General features: G+C 38.9%; 1 protein-coding gene across 6 annotated transcripts; it reads right to left on the bottom strand.

The window, feature by feature from the left end:
• Positions 1-55: 55 nt before the first annotated feature.
• Positions 56-10827, bottom strand: LOC109061854 (N(G),N(G)-dimethylarginine dimethylaminohydrolase 2-like). 6 transcript variants are annotated; one of them, XM_019078938.2, is made up of 7 exons: positions 10606-10827; positions 9755-9840; positions 9052-9565; positions 8796-8984; positions 8412-8531; positions 8152-8295; positions 56-466 (listed from the first exon to the last, which is right to left on the bottom strand). In XM_019078938.2, the coding sequence occupies exons 3-7, from the start codon at positions 9340-9342 to the stop codon at positions 350-352; spliced, it is 861 nt and encodes a 286-aa protein (XP_018934483.1). In that variant the 5' UTR covers positions 9343-9565; positions 9755-9840; positions 10606-10827; the 3' UTR covers positions 56-349. The 6 variants fall into 6 exon arrangements, with proteins under 6 accessions (XP_018934483.1, XP_018934482.1, XP_042632026.1 ...); XM_019078937.2 differs by having other exon boundaries at positions 9052-9569; XM_042776092.1 differs by lacking the exon at positions 10606-10827 and adding an exon at positions 10369-10589.
• Between the last annotated feature and the right edge of the window lie 3696 nt (positions 10828-14523).

Raw genomic sequence — 14523 nt, forward strand, 5'->3', positions numbered from 1 at the left:
GAGGCTGGCGAGTTTGGTCAAGGCTGGAGAATTTGAACAAAAAACACCCCAGGAGTAAAGAGCAAAAGAATTTATTTTTATCACTTTAACCCCTCAGTGTCACTGTGAGTGAAGGTCGTTTATTTCAAGGCCATTTATTATAATACTCTCATAATGTGTTTCCATTCTAAAACTCCAAACAAACTGCAGCTGAGCTAGGGAAGGAAAGCATAAGAGAAACAAGTGGATAGTTGCAGACAATATCAAACCAGTTCTAACTGGGCCATTTCTCCCCCTCAAACCTCAGACTGAAGTGAATGCATAAGAAAACAATGTAAATATGATTATGCAATGATTGTACTACAGTGTCTTAATAGTTGGGTTTCTTGTTGATAAGTAGGCAAAGGGAGGACAGTGCCGCCCCGAGTTTGGAGGCTTCGCTGCAGGAGGTGGGCAGGAGGGTGTAGTCTGTCAAACGCTGGAAAGCCTGAAACAGAGAAGCAGCAAATATAACAAACACAGCTCCTTTCATTCTATCATATAATCAGCCATGAGAAAAGCAGCTTGCTTTTGTTTTATCTGTTTCTTCTATTACCTGCCAGCAGACACAACTGCCAGCCAAAGCTGATTTTCACTGGCATCTAGTTTAACAGGAAATACAAATGTCACATGCAAATACATGTCAGCTAACTCTCATTACAGTATTAGTAGACTCTTAGGTTAGGGTTACAGTAAGTAGAATAAAGTTGACGTACTTGCAAAATTACTTCTAGTCAGCTGAATGTCCATCAAAAAGTTTTAGCAGATATGAAGCAGACAGTCTATGACAGCTAGCTGACATGAAGTTGAAAAATTACCTATAGTCAGCAGAATGTCTAAAGTGGACTACAAAGTGTTACTGTTGCTTGTCCATCTATATCAGATCTACACCTCTCAGCTGAGGGACCCTGAAGATTGTAGGGCTGCACTGCTTATTGAAATAAAACCAAAATCTTCATTTGGCTTAGTGCAACTATGAAATTGCAAAGGTTGTGTTTTTTGATGAAAGAAATATATGATCAGAATGGCTTGTTTGGTTTGCAGTATATGTGCATTTGAAAAAGCAAACAAACGTTTTCTCAAAATTCTAATGAAAAGAATTTATAAACCTTTATTTCAACGGAAGACTACGTTTAAAGGTCAAACCCTCCCTGCATAATTACTCTCCAAAGCCACGCCTCCTCCAAGACAGCAACATAGTGTTGGCCCAGATTCGGCCCACATCTGGCCCGACCAACGACACAAAACTGAATGTGGGCCGGATCTGGGCCAACACTAGTTGCTGTATGGGAAGCAGACCGGAGGCTAACCAGCGACATGAGACGGCGTTAGTGGAGGGTTGAATGCATTTCAATATGTTAGATGTAGCTGTATTTGACTGAACAGTTGTTTGGGTGGCTCACCAATGTATTAGATTTCTCTAATACATAAAATAAGTAAGCCTGACCAGAATTCTTGTGGGGAGAAGAATTTATTGAAGGTAGTAGTGTAGCACAATTCTTCAGCAGCGATGTCAGCGTGTCGGCCTTCAAGAATTAACCCTTATAAGAATCTTAGCTTTTCCCAAAGTTCTGTCTGTAAGACAAAAGTGCTATAGATGCTGTTAGGACATCCTGCTGGAGAAGTTCCTGAGGAATGCTGTTCCTTTGTTATTCTAACTGTATGGACCATTGGGTTCACACCTTCACAGACAGTTTCTGTTGATTGCATCTGAGGGACAGTCAATATGTAAATGCATCTGACTAAAGATACACATAATCTTTCAGATATATTCCAAGAGTAGACTGGTTTTTCTTTGCTGTAAACAAAACTTAGTTTTTGCAAGACTAGCATATTCTCACCTAAGGTTATGCTACGCCTACGTCCTCCGCTGAAATGCCCCTCTCTCGTGAACATGCGTACAAGCTAGAGATTACAGTCTATAAAGTTTCAGATATGGATATTTTTCTTACACAGATGCATTGATTCACTCCAGAAGGCCCCAGGGCTGTGTAGTACTTTTTTATGATGGATGGATGGATGGATGCACTTTTTTGGTCTTCAACATCTCGACCCCCAAGCTTGGAAGAGCCAGGGCATTTATTATTATAGCTATGATTATATTCGTCTGAAAAAGGAAGTCATATACACCTAGGATGGCTTGAGGATGAGTAAATCATGGGGTAATTTAAATTTTTAGGTGAACTACCCCTTTAATAACATGTTTTTACTCCAAACTGACTTCATAACGTCAGTCCAGCATTTGAAATCACTTCCATTTGTGATCTGAAGTGGCTTCTTTTCACAGAATGAAAATATATTCTATACTGTATTAAAGGCTTTATCGGATTGTAAATATACGTTATTCTTATCACCATACCATATAATTGTCACACTGATGTTTTTTTTTTTCATGTTTAGTCAAAACATTTCCATATTCCTTCTATAGAGTGCTGCAGGGACAACACCAAAACCTAGAAGACTTATTCGCCATGGGATCCTTTCGAGATTTTCCTATGGGGTTTTTCAATTTCCGAGTAAAATAAAGTCTATAGTGAACATAACTTGAAGATACACTGAAGTTTTGCTCTGCAGCGTAAATCACACACACACACACACACACACACACACACACACACACACACACACACACACACTTAACTTTGTATTATATTACCTTTGCATCAAATTACAAAAATAGTGACCGCCACAGTGAGAGTGTTTCTGTGGAGTTTTTCGTTTGCTATTTGAGCAAATGGGAACACAAAAATAGATCTGATGCAGTCTCCTGTTCACCACCACCCAACTACGACGACTTCCACTTATGGAAACCCAGAAATGTGAAAAGGGTCCATCAACTACAGCAATAGCTGAATGCCTGAATCCATATTAGACATTTCCTGGAGCATTGTAAGTTATATTACTTATGTCAGGCTTATTTTGACTTTCTATGTGAGGACGCCCTCCACCTTCCAGTATGAATCAAATGGACATTATCAGGTGTGTTTATAGTGCTCACTAATGTTCACACCACCCTACTTTAAGAAAAACCTACCTTTCTAATGGTTTATAGTTATAGGCCATCTGCATACTAACAAAAAAGGGTGTTCTTCATATTTTTTTTGTTCATTTGTTTTAAAAATGGGGAAGTTTTAAAAATTGGGGAAGTTGTGGCCTAATGGTTAGAAACCATAAGGTTGTGGGTTCGAGTCTCGGGCCGGCAACACCATGACTGAGGTGCCCTTGAGCAAGGCACCGAACCCCCAACTGCTCCCCGGGCTCTGCAGCATTAATGGCTGCCTGCTGCTCCGGGTGTGTGTTCACAGTGTGTGTGTGTTCACAGTGTGTGTGTGTGTGTTCACTGCTGTGTGTGTGCACTTTGGATGGGTTAAATGCAGAGCACGAATTCTGAGTATGGATCACCATACTTGTCTGTATGTCACATCACTTTCAAAATCACTATTGCAATTTTAACCAGAAAAATCACAATTAGATTTTTCCCCAAATCATGCAGCCCTACCTGATAGTCCGATCTGTCCTTAAGTTTCAGACATGAAATGGCCCATTCATTATTATTTCCTCTCTGAGCACAGACCCACATGCACAGATTCTTGCAGGCATAGTTTTACAGAGCTTTTTCTGTGAATCACAGATGTAGAATAGTGTCTGTGTGAGTGTGAACACTGATTCTCAAAGTGTGGTACACGGGCTGTCTCTAGTGGTACATATAAGAATCATTGAATTAAATATAAATTAGGCTATGTGTCCACCAAACAAGCATATTTTCCCGAAGCTATAGCAAATTTTTTCAAATGTTTAAATTGGGAGTGTCGTGATTTTTTTAACCGCCAGGAGCATGCCGAGAGTTGAAGAATGTTCCACTTTGGGTAAAAACGCAGCGCTCTTCCCGGCCACTTTTTAGTCAACTATAGGGATGTGATGATTAACCGCGAGCCAGTGAAAATCGACTTAAATATTTGACAATTCAAAATGTTTGAGATGCTAAACAAATCACGATTCATTTAGGGGTAGGAGTTTATATGAATGCATGTCTGAGGGGAACTGACTGACGTTATATTTAAATTTTGTTATTTAGCAGATGCTTTTATCCATAGAAGCAATCAAAACCAACAAAAGAACAATAATATGCAAGTGCTATATTAGTATATTATTATAGTGTTATATTTCAATTTTACAAAGAAATGTGCAGCATTTTGTCCTAGCAATAATAAAAGGACACATTTCATTTATAATTTGTCTTAAACCTTATTTTATGAATAAAAAAAAATCAACAAATGAGTCAACTATTAAAACCATAGCGGCCAATAGAAACAGTCACTAATGAGGCATCTATGTATATCAGAGTATGTGAGCGGAGCAGAGTGGTGTGATTTTGACTGGAGCGAGGAGTGGATTTTTTAAAAAGTTTTCACTTGCTCCAAGAGCGCTCCACCACACCACTCCAATAACGAGTACAATTCATGCCAACGTCCCATAATATAAGTGCATATTTAGCAAGAATTCACATGTTAAACATATTTAGCTAGCTTGATAGAGAAGGATCACTCAAATCAGAAAGAATGTGAAGGCTATGATGACGACAATGGACATGAGCGGGAAGTTACAGCTCTCAAGGAATTTGTTTGTTCCTTCTAGATATAGATATTTTCAGCTGAAAGCATGATTTAAACAAGTACTAACAACACTTATTCACACACAATCACTCTCTCAATAATGCATTCAAACAAATGTGCTACTTCATCTGTATCGATTTCAAATGAGCATAAATCTGTAAGAAAAGCATCAATCAATAGGTAAAATAACTGTTATTTTCATCTCAAACAAAACTTGCACTGCAAAAACCAGCAATTATACCTTTTAATGCTGACAACCATGTTATTAGCTTGTCATGTGGTAGGAAAAAAAGTTTGCAAACTAGTGTTCCAATAAGCAACCTTGAAACTCTCCTGTTATTTTATTTTTTAATATATGTTATGAACAGAACTTTGCTATTTCAATCATACTGAAATACTTTAGACACGGAGCGAAGGCGGAGCGGTGGTTCTGATATCAGTGAATGAGGAGTGGAGCGGGAGCAGGAAATGGAGAACCCGGAGCGGAGTGATTATTAAATGCTTGGAGCACCGAGGGGAAATTGTTTACGCTCCACTCCGCTCACATACTCTAATGCATATATATAGTATCTATGTCACACACTGCTTGTACTACGACTGAACAACAATGGAGAAGTTAATATTGCTTGTCTCCGAGTATGTATGTCTTTACCAGATGGACTTGCCGGATTACCACAGCATCTCAACTGATAAAACCGCTCACAGCTGGGTGTTTTCAGCATAGATATGTACAGGTAGATGCTTCAATCGACTGCGCCAAGCACGTAGATGTAGCAGGCTAAAAACACTTTGGTAGTCATGCAGCATTAGGGTTGGGAACCGAGAACCGGTTCTTATTCAGAACCGGTTCTGTTTTTTTGAAAAGAACCGGAACAGTGAGCAAATTCTAAGTTTCGGTTCCGAAAACGGTTCTGGTGTGACACATGACCAAGCACTGTGAGAAGCCTTGCGCCGGTGTTCTGATGATTCGGCGTTTCCCGTAAAGGATGTCACAAACCAAATAACAGAAACGTCACCCTGCCTCTTTAATTACTGAGCACATTTGTTCTAATGACTCACACTCCACAGACACGTGCGCCGCGTAGTGTCTTTAACTGCCGAATACATGTTTCCTACGACTGTACTGCACTCGCGCCTTTGATAACTGTGCACATCGTTTTGTCTGACTGTACATGTACCAGCAGCGCACAGCAACTGCCGCCACAAAATTACATTATATTTGTCCCATATTGTCATTAATATACATACTGACTTTTACTTGGTCCACTAAATAAATAGACTGCTATTGTTATGCACGTATGAGGCTTAGATAATTTAGTGTACAGGTCATTTCAAGAGTGATAAACAAAGTGATAGAAAATATTTATTTTCATGCATTTTAAATGTTTAAAAATGTGGAAACCACTCACTGCATCACACCATCTCCTGACTCTATTATTATTTGTAAAATAAGGGCTTTATGGAGTGTGTGTATACATGGTTATAAGAATAACAGTTTATATTTCATTAATTTAGGGAAATGAACAAGTGTCTCAGCCCTCAAGGGACGGTTTGGCAAACCAGCTTATTCTTGCTTGAAAAGCAAAATGTTATTGATAGTGTGAAAAAACATCAACTTTGAAGCACATGCTGATTGATGGACTTGCATTACTCAACATTACTTACTACCTTCCAGAAACACTACATTCAATGAAGGTAAAATAGTAAAAAAAACATAATAATAGTTTATTTAAATGGAATCGGAAACAGAAAATTTGTATACTGTAATATATATGTAAAATTTTTACAATGACAACAATTAAATTAAGTTGACAGTAAGTAATAAACAGTATTGAGCATTGAGTATTTGAGTATTGTGCATTTTTCCTTACCACTATTTTTTTAATAGTTGTTTAATGATTTTAATGGAACCAGAATCGGAACCGGGGCCGTTAGGTGGAACCGGAACCGGAAAATTTCTAACGATTCCCAACCCTACGCAGCATTATTATTTGCTTGCAGCTACACACACAGCCTGTGTTATGATTTTTTTTAATCAAGTAATTTTTTACTTAAAAGTTCAATAAAAACTGTACTGTAGTTAAATATTAAAAACTGAATTTTATTTTGATACTGTAAAGCTGCTTTGACAATATGTATTGTAATGTGCTATATACATAAAGATGACTTGACTTAAAGATTAAAAGGGTCATATGATGCTGCTAAAAAGAACATTATTTTGTGTATTTGGTGTAATGCAATGTATTTATGTGGTTTAAGGTTAAAAAACACATTATTTTCCACATGCTGTGCATTATTTGTGCTCAACAACTCAACCACTTCACAAAAACGTAAATTTTTACAAAGCTCATCGGTCTGAAAAGCGAGGTGTGCTCTGATTGGCCAGCTATCCAGTGCATTGTGATTGGCTGAATACCTCAAGCATGTGACGGAAATGTTATGCACCTTACCAGGTTCAGGAAAATTTCCTCTGTAAAATGTGCTGCACACACTTGAAATTTTGGGTTGCAATGTTCTGGAAAAGTGCTGTAAATAAAACTTAACCATTGATTTCTAGTTGTGTCCTCTTTTGAAAGGCCAAACAGAGTAGTTTGGCTCTTGCAACGAAACACACAGCGTCTTTCTTCTTTGCGTATACATTTGGGCGGTGTTATGCAAATCTTCCCACACAGTGACGTATATATGTGGGATTGTGTTTGAACGAGGCATTTTAGGAGGGTGTGGACAAGTCTTAACTTTTATAAAGAATATCTCTTTGGGTTTGAGACTTTATGGATCTTCTGTGTGCACGAGCAGCTTTAAACACTCCAAAGACAGTGTGTGTGTGTGTTTTTTGCATTATTGACACAATATTTTTCTATTTAATACTGTAAAGTGCTTTGACACAATCTGTATTGTTAAAGCACTATATAAATACAGGTGACTTGACTTGACAAAGGAAAAGATGAAATCGCATCATATGACCCCTTTAAAATGAAAATGTATTGTATGTAAAAGGTAAAACCTTACTTAAGTACAATACATTTTCATTTAATCTTTAAGTACAGTTTTTTTTTTTCATTTAAGAAGAGTACAGTTTTTATTTAACCTTTAGGTACAATATATTTTAATTTAATAATTAAGCTTTTTATTTACCTGGATGTAAACACAGTGCAGTATCAACATTCAAACCGTACTTACAATGGTAAAAGTGGCTGACAACAATACATATACTTATTAGGAATAAAACTGCCTCGTTTTTTTTTTTTTATTTTAACTGTGCATAGCTGTAGCTGAATAGTAAGGCCTACTGCATTACTGTATTTTGATGTTGGTCATTATGGTGGTACTTGGAGAGCCAAATATTTTCTGTGGTGGTACATGGTGTTAAAAGTTTGAGAACACTGATTCAGAAGAATGGTTTTCCACTGATTACAAAGGCTCAACTTGACACAAACCTGTGATAAAAGCGAAACAGGCTTGTGTTGTTGATTATTCTCCGAGATGTGACTGCATTTACTGTACACACTCTGTTACTCACAGGAATACTGTTGGGACACTCCTCCGCTGTGGGGTGCAGGAGGAAGTCCACTTTAGCAGGACCTCTGATGTAAATGCAGTTAGCAGCGGCATCCTCAGGTACAGACAAGATCTCATAGTGATGGTCAGTCAGCTGCTCCATCACCTGGAGCAAAAACAAAACAAAAACACACACACAGCTGATGACGTACTTGTTGATAACGTGACTGCATACATCTATGTATGTGTATGAAGCGATTATGTCACGTAGCACACACTCACTCGGAGTGTTTTCTTGGCCCCATCGCTGCTGCTAATGATAATAGAGTCGGGGCCGCCCATGGAGCAGATGTTCTTCAGACGAGAGCCTCCACACACTGGCACAGTGGACACCGCAAAGTCCTGAACACACACAGCCACGCAGCATCACACCTTTGCTATTTGCTAGTAATTTCCAGTCATTAGTTATACTTCCTAAGGCAAACCCTAAGTATTACATGCTAGAATGCGCATGCTATGAACGTGAATGATACCTTCAGTTCAAAGCATTAAGGCAATGCAATTCGTTATTATAAAATATCTGTCATCTACAATGTATAAAGTGCACAATGCTTCATGGCATTCTAATCAGCCAGTGCTAACAGACCCAATCCGACCATATCACACCTTGAAGGTGTCTGCCAAAACTTCTGCCCCACGGTGATTGGTGTGTTTCGAAATGCCCACAAAGAACTCTTTTCCAGTGAAGAGGACATCACTTCCTTCTAGAGTGGCTCCACCAGACCCGCCCTCCTCATCACCCATCTCCACCACCGTCAGCTTCAGCTCGCTCAGGACGCGCCGCACAGCCTCCGCCTGGAGAAAACACACTGCTGAGCCCCAGTCACGCCTGTATCTCCATCAACCTTGCGTGTGCGCTCACCTCAGCGCGTCTCTGCTGTTTGAGGGGTCGTGTGATGAGTGCCGTGTCGCCTTGGATCACGGCGACGTCTTCGATCCTCCAGCTCTCCGGCAGCTCGGAGACTGCTGGGATCTCTATCAGCTGCAGCCCCACCTTTTGCCTCAGAGCGCCTGTCAGCATCCCCGTCTGACGCTGGGCCTTGGCCAGGTCCGTCTGGAACCCTTCTCCGCCCTCTGCCAACTCCCCAAAGGATTCTGGGATACCTCTGACCACAGCATGCGTGAAGCAGCCGTATGGATGAATATTGGCCATGATGCTGTATGGTACGCGTGTATGACAGGTTTATATATAGGCTTGACTATGTGTGTGAGGGACTCTGATTCATAAACTGAGTAAGTTTTAAGTCGATGCAGGACAGTCTTCGAGTGGAAGTGACCGCAAGCCTCTAGCAACAGCAACTGGATCAGCAAACCATTCTCGACGTCCACGAATCCCCTCGGCTGAACCCTCCAGGAGTGTGTTTGTCCTTTTAATACTGCCTGAGACAGAGAGAATAAACTGAGAGAGAACTTCATATTGTGAAGAGCTTATAGACCAAACCAACTTTGTGTGTGATATTTGGAACCTCTAGGATCCAAAGTTAAATGAATCAATCTGGTGCACTTTGAGAGCTAAATTAAAAGCTCAGACTCAGTGACCAAACTGAATAAATAATGCTCTGCACCTGAACTTTAAAGCTGACTCAAAGATCCTCTGATTTCAGTTGTCCTTGATCTCCTCCAGGAGCGAGTCTGAGACCCCTGATATATCCTAACAAGAAATGTATCAAACATTACTTTGGTTACTAGCATGTAACTTTCAATCATATATTCGTTAAGAAATTTCTACATTATACAATAAATTTTTTGGACATAATCTGTATTTTAAAATCATTTAATGAATCACATAAAAGGAAACAACTGTATCCACATTGTTCAGGAAAAACAAAACACTTCTCCTCTCAGTTAAACTGAACTGCTGAATCTGCAAGTGTAGTCTTACAAGATATGAAAATATACCTCTGCTAGCTTCCAAACAGATAATGATACCGGTTATGATATCATCTACTTACGGATACTTGTGTTTGGATAACATTTAACACACTTTATAAACATGCAGCACGCAAACCCAATGGTGCAAACATTAATAAAACACGAATTCCTTCCACTTTAGTTGACTTTCCCAAGAAGATTGGAAGAAATGTTTCTGTAAAGTCGCCGCTGATACACTAAAGCGTTTCAACAGTTGTCGAAAGCGTCTCGGCTGCCAAAGTTGACGCCCTGCTGAAATAAGACAAACCGTGAAACAAAAATCCTCGCGTGTGATACAATGAAACACTAGTTCTGTGAACGCGCTGACTCGCTCTCGGCCACCAGTTACTCGTAACCTCTGCTCTTTCGCTTCCCCCTCAGTCCATCCATCCTGCCCCAATCCCTTCTCTCCTGCGCGAACACAGGCATTATTGAGGATTTAAACAGCGGGACCAGGGAACGTGCCTTGAGTCTGTCCTGCATTTCACAGTTTGAAATAGCCTACCTCTGAGACAAAGTGAGACAGCGCTGCTTGAAACTGGCCAAACTCTGCTCCGCATGAACCCCCTCCTGACCATGTTTGAGGATTTTCCGCTTCCTCGTCCTGTAGTTTACAGTGCCACACCCCCAGCGCTCCCTCTCTCCTCGCTCTCCTAAAACAGCTAGGAAGCAGCAGTCTGCTGATCTTGTTCGCTGTGACTCAGTTACCCAGCTCTAGATTGTGCTCTGTTCTCTGCAGCTGTCCTCTAATCCACTCTTTTAATATGTAGGTCAGGTTCAGCTGTCCTCTGTCTCATCAAATAGCGGAATACTTGTGAGATGTATATGCCATAGATGTGCTGTTTTGCTGTTATGGCGTCAGTTTTTCCGACAGGATTTAATGAGACTGTGGTGGGTTGCCAGGTTTGGGGTCATGTTTTCCTACTATGAATTATTATTATTATTATTATTATTTTAGTTAAATGCATCAGTCTGGTGCATTTTAAGAGTAAAATTAGCAGGCCGTACCTTTTTCATTGACAAAACTGAACAGAATAAAAATGTTTTTGCTCGGCATTGACTTGTATAAGGACAGTGGTTTACTTTTTAATTCATTTTTCCATTAACGCCCAGCCTTTTGTTCATTCGGACTCGCATGAACCAATCATATCCTATTATGCCCAGTCATATCCAGCCATACCAGATGGAGCCATTGCCTCCTCTTACATGACTTTCCTCTAATCATTCTCTATTACCCCCCTACAAATCCCAAAACACATCAATCATGATCAGCTGGTACATAGAGCCGGCCCTAGACCTTTGGGGGCCCCTAAGCAAAATTTGGTTAGAGGCCCCTTTGACCGTTTTAAGTAAGGCCTAAAGAAAAACAAAGACTACCTTATAACTATACTGTACATATTATATCTACTACGTTATTTTTACATTTTTTAGTCTATTAAATTATGTTTTAATTATTCTAAGTATGCCAGAATGACAATAAAAGACCTTGAGTCTACTTCCACTTATTAAGTATAACATTAAAATTATGATACCAAACATGTACAGAATGACAATAAAAGACCTTGAGTTGAGTTCCATGTTTGATGTCTAACAGGAAAATTATGATACCACTGAGCTGAATGGCAGTGCAGTGCAACGAACACACACTGATGAACTTGCTGAATAAAAAGACTGATAAAGTGATTTTCACTGACCATCAAAAAAACATTTTTAATTGACACCAGGGTTTAAGAGGCACAAACAACAGCCTATATATAATTTAAATGAAATAGAGCAAATAGAATAACATTTAAATAAAATATTATATAAAATAAATAATAAATAGAACATTTAAATGTTTGAATTTTTCAAATAAACAAAAATTAACAATAACATCTAAAACACCACGAGTGACGTTTTTGCTGAGGTCGCCGCTGGCGACTCAGGGCTCCAAACTGCGACTAAAACAGTCGCATTTGCGACCATAAATATTAATTTGCGAGTGACGTTTTTGCTGAGGTCGCCGCTGGCAACTACCCACCGAAAGCTCCTCAGGATTTAAAAGCTAAACAACTTTCTCAGGCGGATGATTTGCTTCATTCTAGCAGCGTCCGTCTGTGATAAAACGAACTCGGGCCGAAGGTTAATACACACAACTACACCGAGTGTAGACCTGCCGCGTGTACAAGATCGGCCCATAGAGAAAAAGCCGTCTGTCAGCCAGAAGTGTTTTGTAGAGTCGGCGCGGCTCTGGCCCATTATCTTCTAACCGATGCCGAGACTGAACCCGACAGAGACGCATTTCAGCCAGAATCAGCCCGAGTGTTATTGCTATCTGGGTATATATTTACATTTTATAACTTAAACATTTGAATGTAATGCCTTTTTTCCTGATTGTTTTGCGATCAAATCTTTTGTTTTGTTCACGTATTAAACTGAGACGATGCGCATCAAAGTTTTCGTGGAAAAAAAGAGAGTTTCAGACAGTCCTCATTCTCTGCCGCACATCAGTGCTGACGCACACAGTCTGATAAACGCAGCTCCGCTGTGCAGCGAGAGAGAAATGACGGAGACGGAAGAAGAGAAAGTGCAGAAAATACAGCGTCTATTTCGTGCACAACTTGAACAAACTTAACAATTCTCGTTTATAATAATTACTAATATGGCTTTTTCTAAACAAGATCTTGGTCTGTGTCCTTTAATGCGTGAACTTCATTATTTGAAGTGCAACTGCCGTCCAGTAATCGCAAAAAGCTCTGTGCTTTATCACTTTTTAATAAAAAAGTACCAACTTTAAAATTATTCCGAATTCATAACGAAATTCAAAACAATACAGTTTGAGTAACTGACTGACAGACACTGACCAGGTGACGAGTGACATCATAGGGATCAGTCAGGGTCAAGATTCGCGGGGAAACTCGCCATAATAAAGAACTAAATAAAATAACAACTGTGCTTATCATGATGCCTGAAAAAGAGCGCTGTAGGCCCATTTCTTTTTATTTATTTATTTTATGTTTGTTCTTTTGATGTATGATTTTTTTTCACCCACTAGCTAGCAGTGACTCTAGGGATGATCAGCTGGTACATTTTTATCACTCTCTAGTAGCTCCTGAAAATATCAAAAAAAAAAAAAAAGTCGCCAACCCATCAATCATGATCAGCTGGTACATTTTTATCACTCTCTAGTAGCTCCTGAAAATATCAGAAAAATAAATACAAAAAATACATTGCATTTCTCCAGTCTTTGCACTGTATTTTTTTTCTGCAACTTTACCCTCTGCTATTGCTTTAGAAAAACAAGTGCTTTATGCACTTTTCAATGTCATATTTTGTAATATTTGTTTTGTTTTATTTTTGTACTATGGATTATTTTGTTGTCCAATTTTTTGAGGAGGCATGGCCTCCCTTGCCTCCTTGGAGGACACATCTTTTTTGTCATGAGACTTAGTCCACATAACATTTACTCTGTTTTTAGAAAGCCAAACAATATTAATAATAATAATAATAATAATTGTTTTATTTTAATTGCAGTTGAGTTTGAAGAGGCAGGTGCATTTTAAATATATGATGTACAGTGTATAGTAGATCTGCAAGTGTACATATTTCTTTACCTACTTTTGGCTATTTGTTTGCACCATCGCTTTATTAAATTTATTGCACATCTGTATCTTATGACAGTGAAGTAATGTGATGCTGCAAAAAACTGCCGTGAAGGGAAAATGAATCAGCACCATTATAGATACTGCTGAAGAACACAAGAACTTTGGATCTGGTTCAGAGCAAACAAGATGATGAAACAACACCCCTGGGATAAACAATGCATTTATGAACAATTATTGCATTAAAATAAACACTTATTGCATTAAAATACATCACCCAGTGTTACAAAGTTACAGCACATTTTTGTCATTAAAAGAGTAAAATCTAAACTCTTAAAAATGTGGCCTACTGTACGTTTTTCAAAAAAGTGATTTAGACAAATATAACAGAATAAATGTAGCATCGTTACCCTCTTTTGGTGCTAAGCCACTAAGTGATTTTTCTTTTTTATTCTCTTTTTTTATTCTTTTTAAAAGTTAATTTTATTGTGATTTGAACCAACATCGCAAAAAACAATGTTAGAGACCTTCCATGTTATAAGAAGTTCCAAAAACAAGTTTGGTTCATTATGAAACTGTAATGGGACAAATTAGATGGGTCTCCACAGTCTAGGCAATTAATGGGAAACTCTAGGAGTCCTGAATAAACAAAACTTTGTGTAAAAACTTTCCTCACCGGGTTTACACTTGGATCCTGTGTGAAATGGGTGTTTTTTCAGAATGGGGAGAACAAATGTGGCTTTTATAGATGTACAGCTATGCTGACAAAGACATTTTTTAGCAGATAACACATTTCTAAATTCCTGCTTTACTCTCCCTGAAAAACTGACCAAAAATGTTGC

The sequence above is a fragment of the Cyprinus carpio genome, chromosome A19 (genome assembly GCF_018340385.1).
Source record: "Cyprinus carpio isolate SPL01 chromosome A19, ASM1834038v1, whole genome shotgun sequence".
Taxonomy (NCBI): domain Eukaryota; kingdom Metazoa; phylum Chordata; class Actinopteri; order Cypriniformes; family Cyprinidae; genus Cyprinus; species Cyprinus carpio.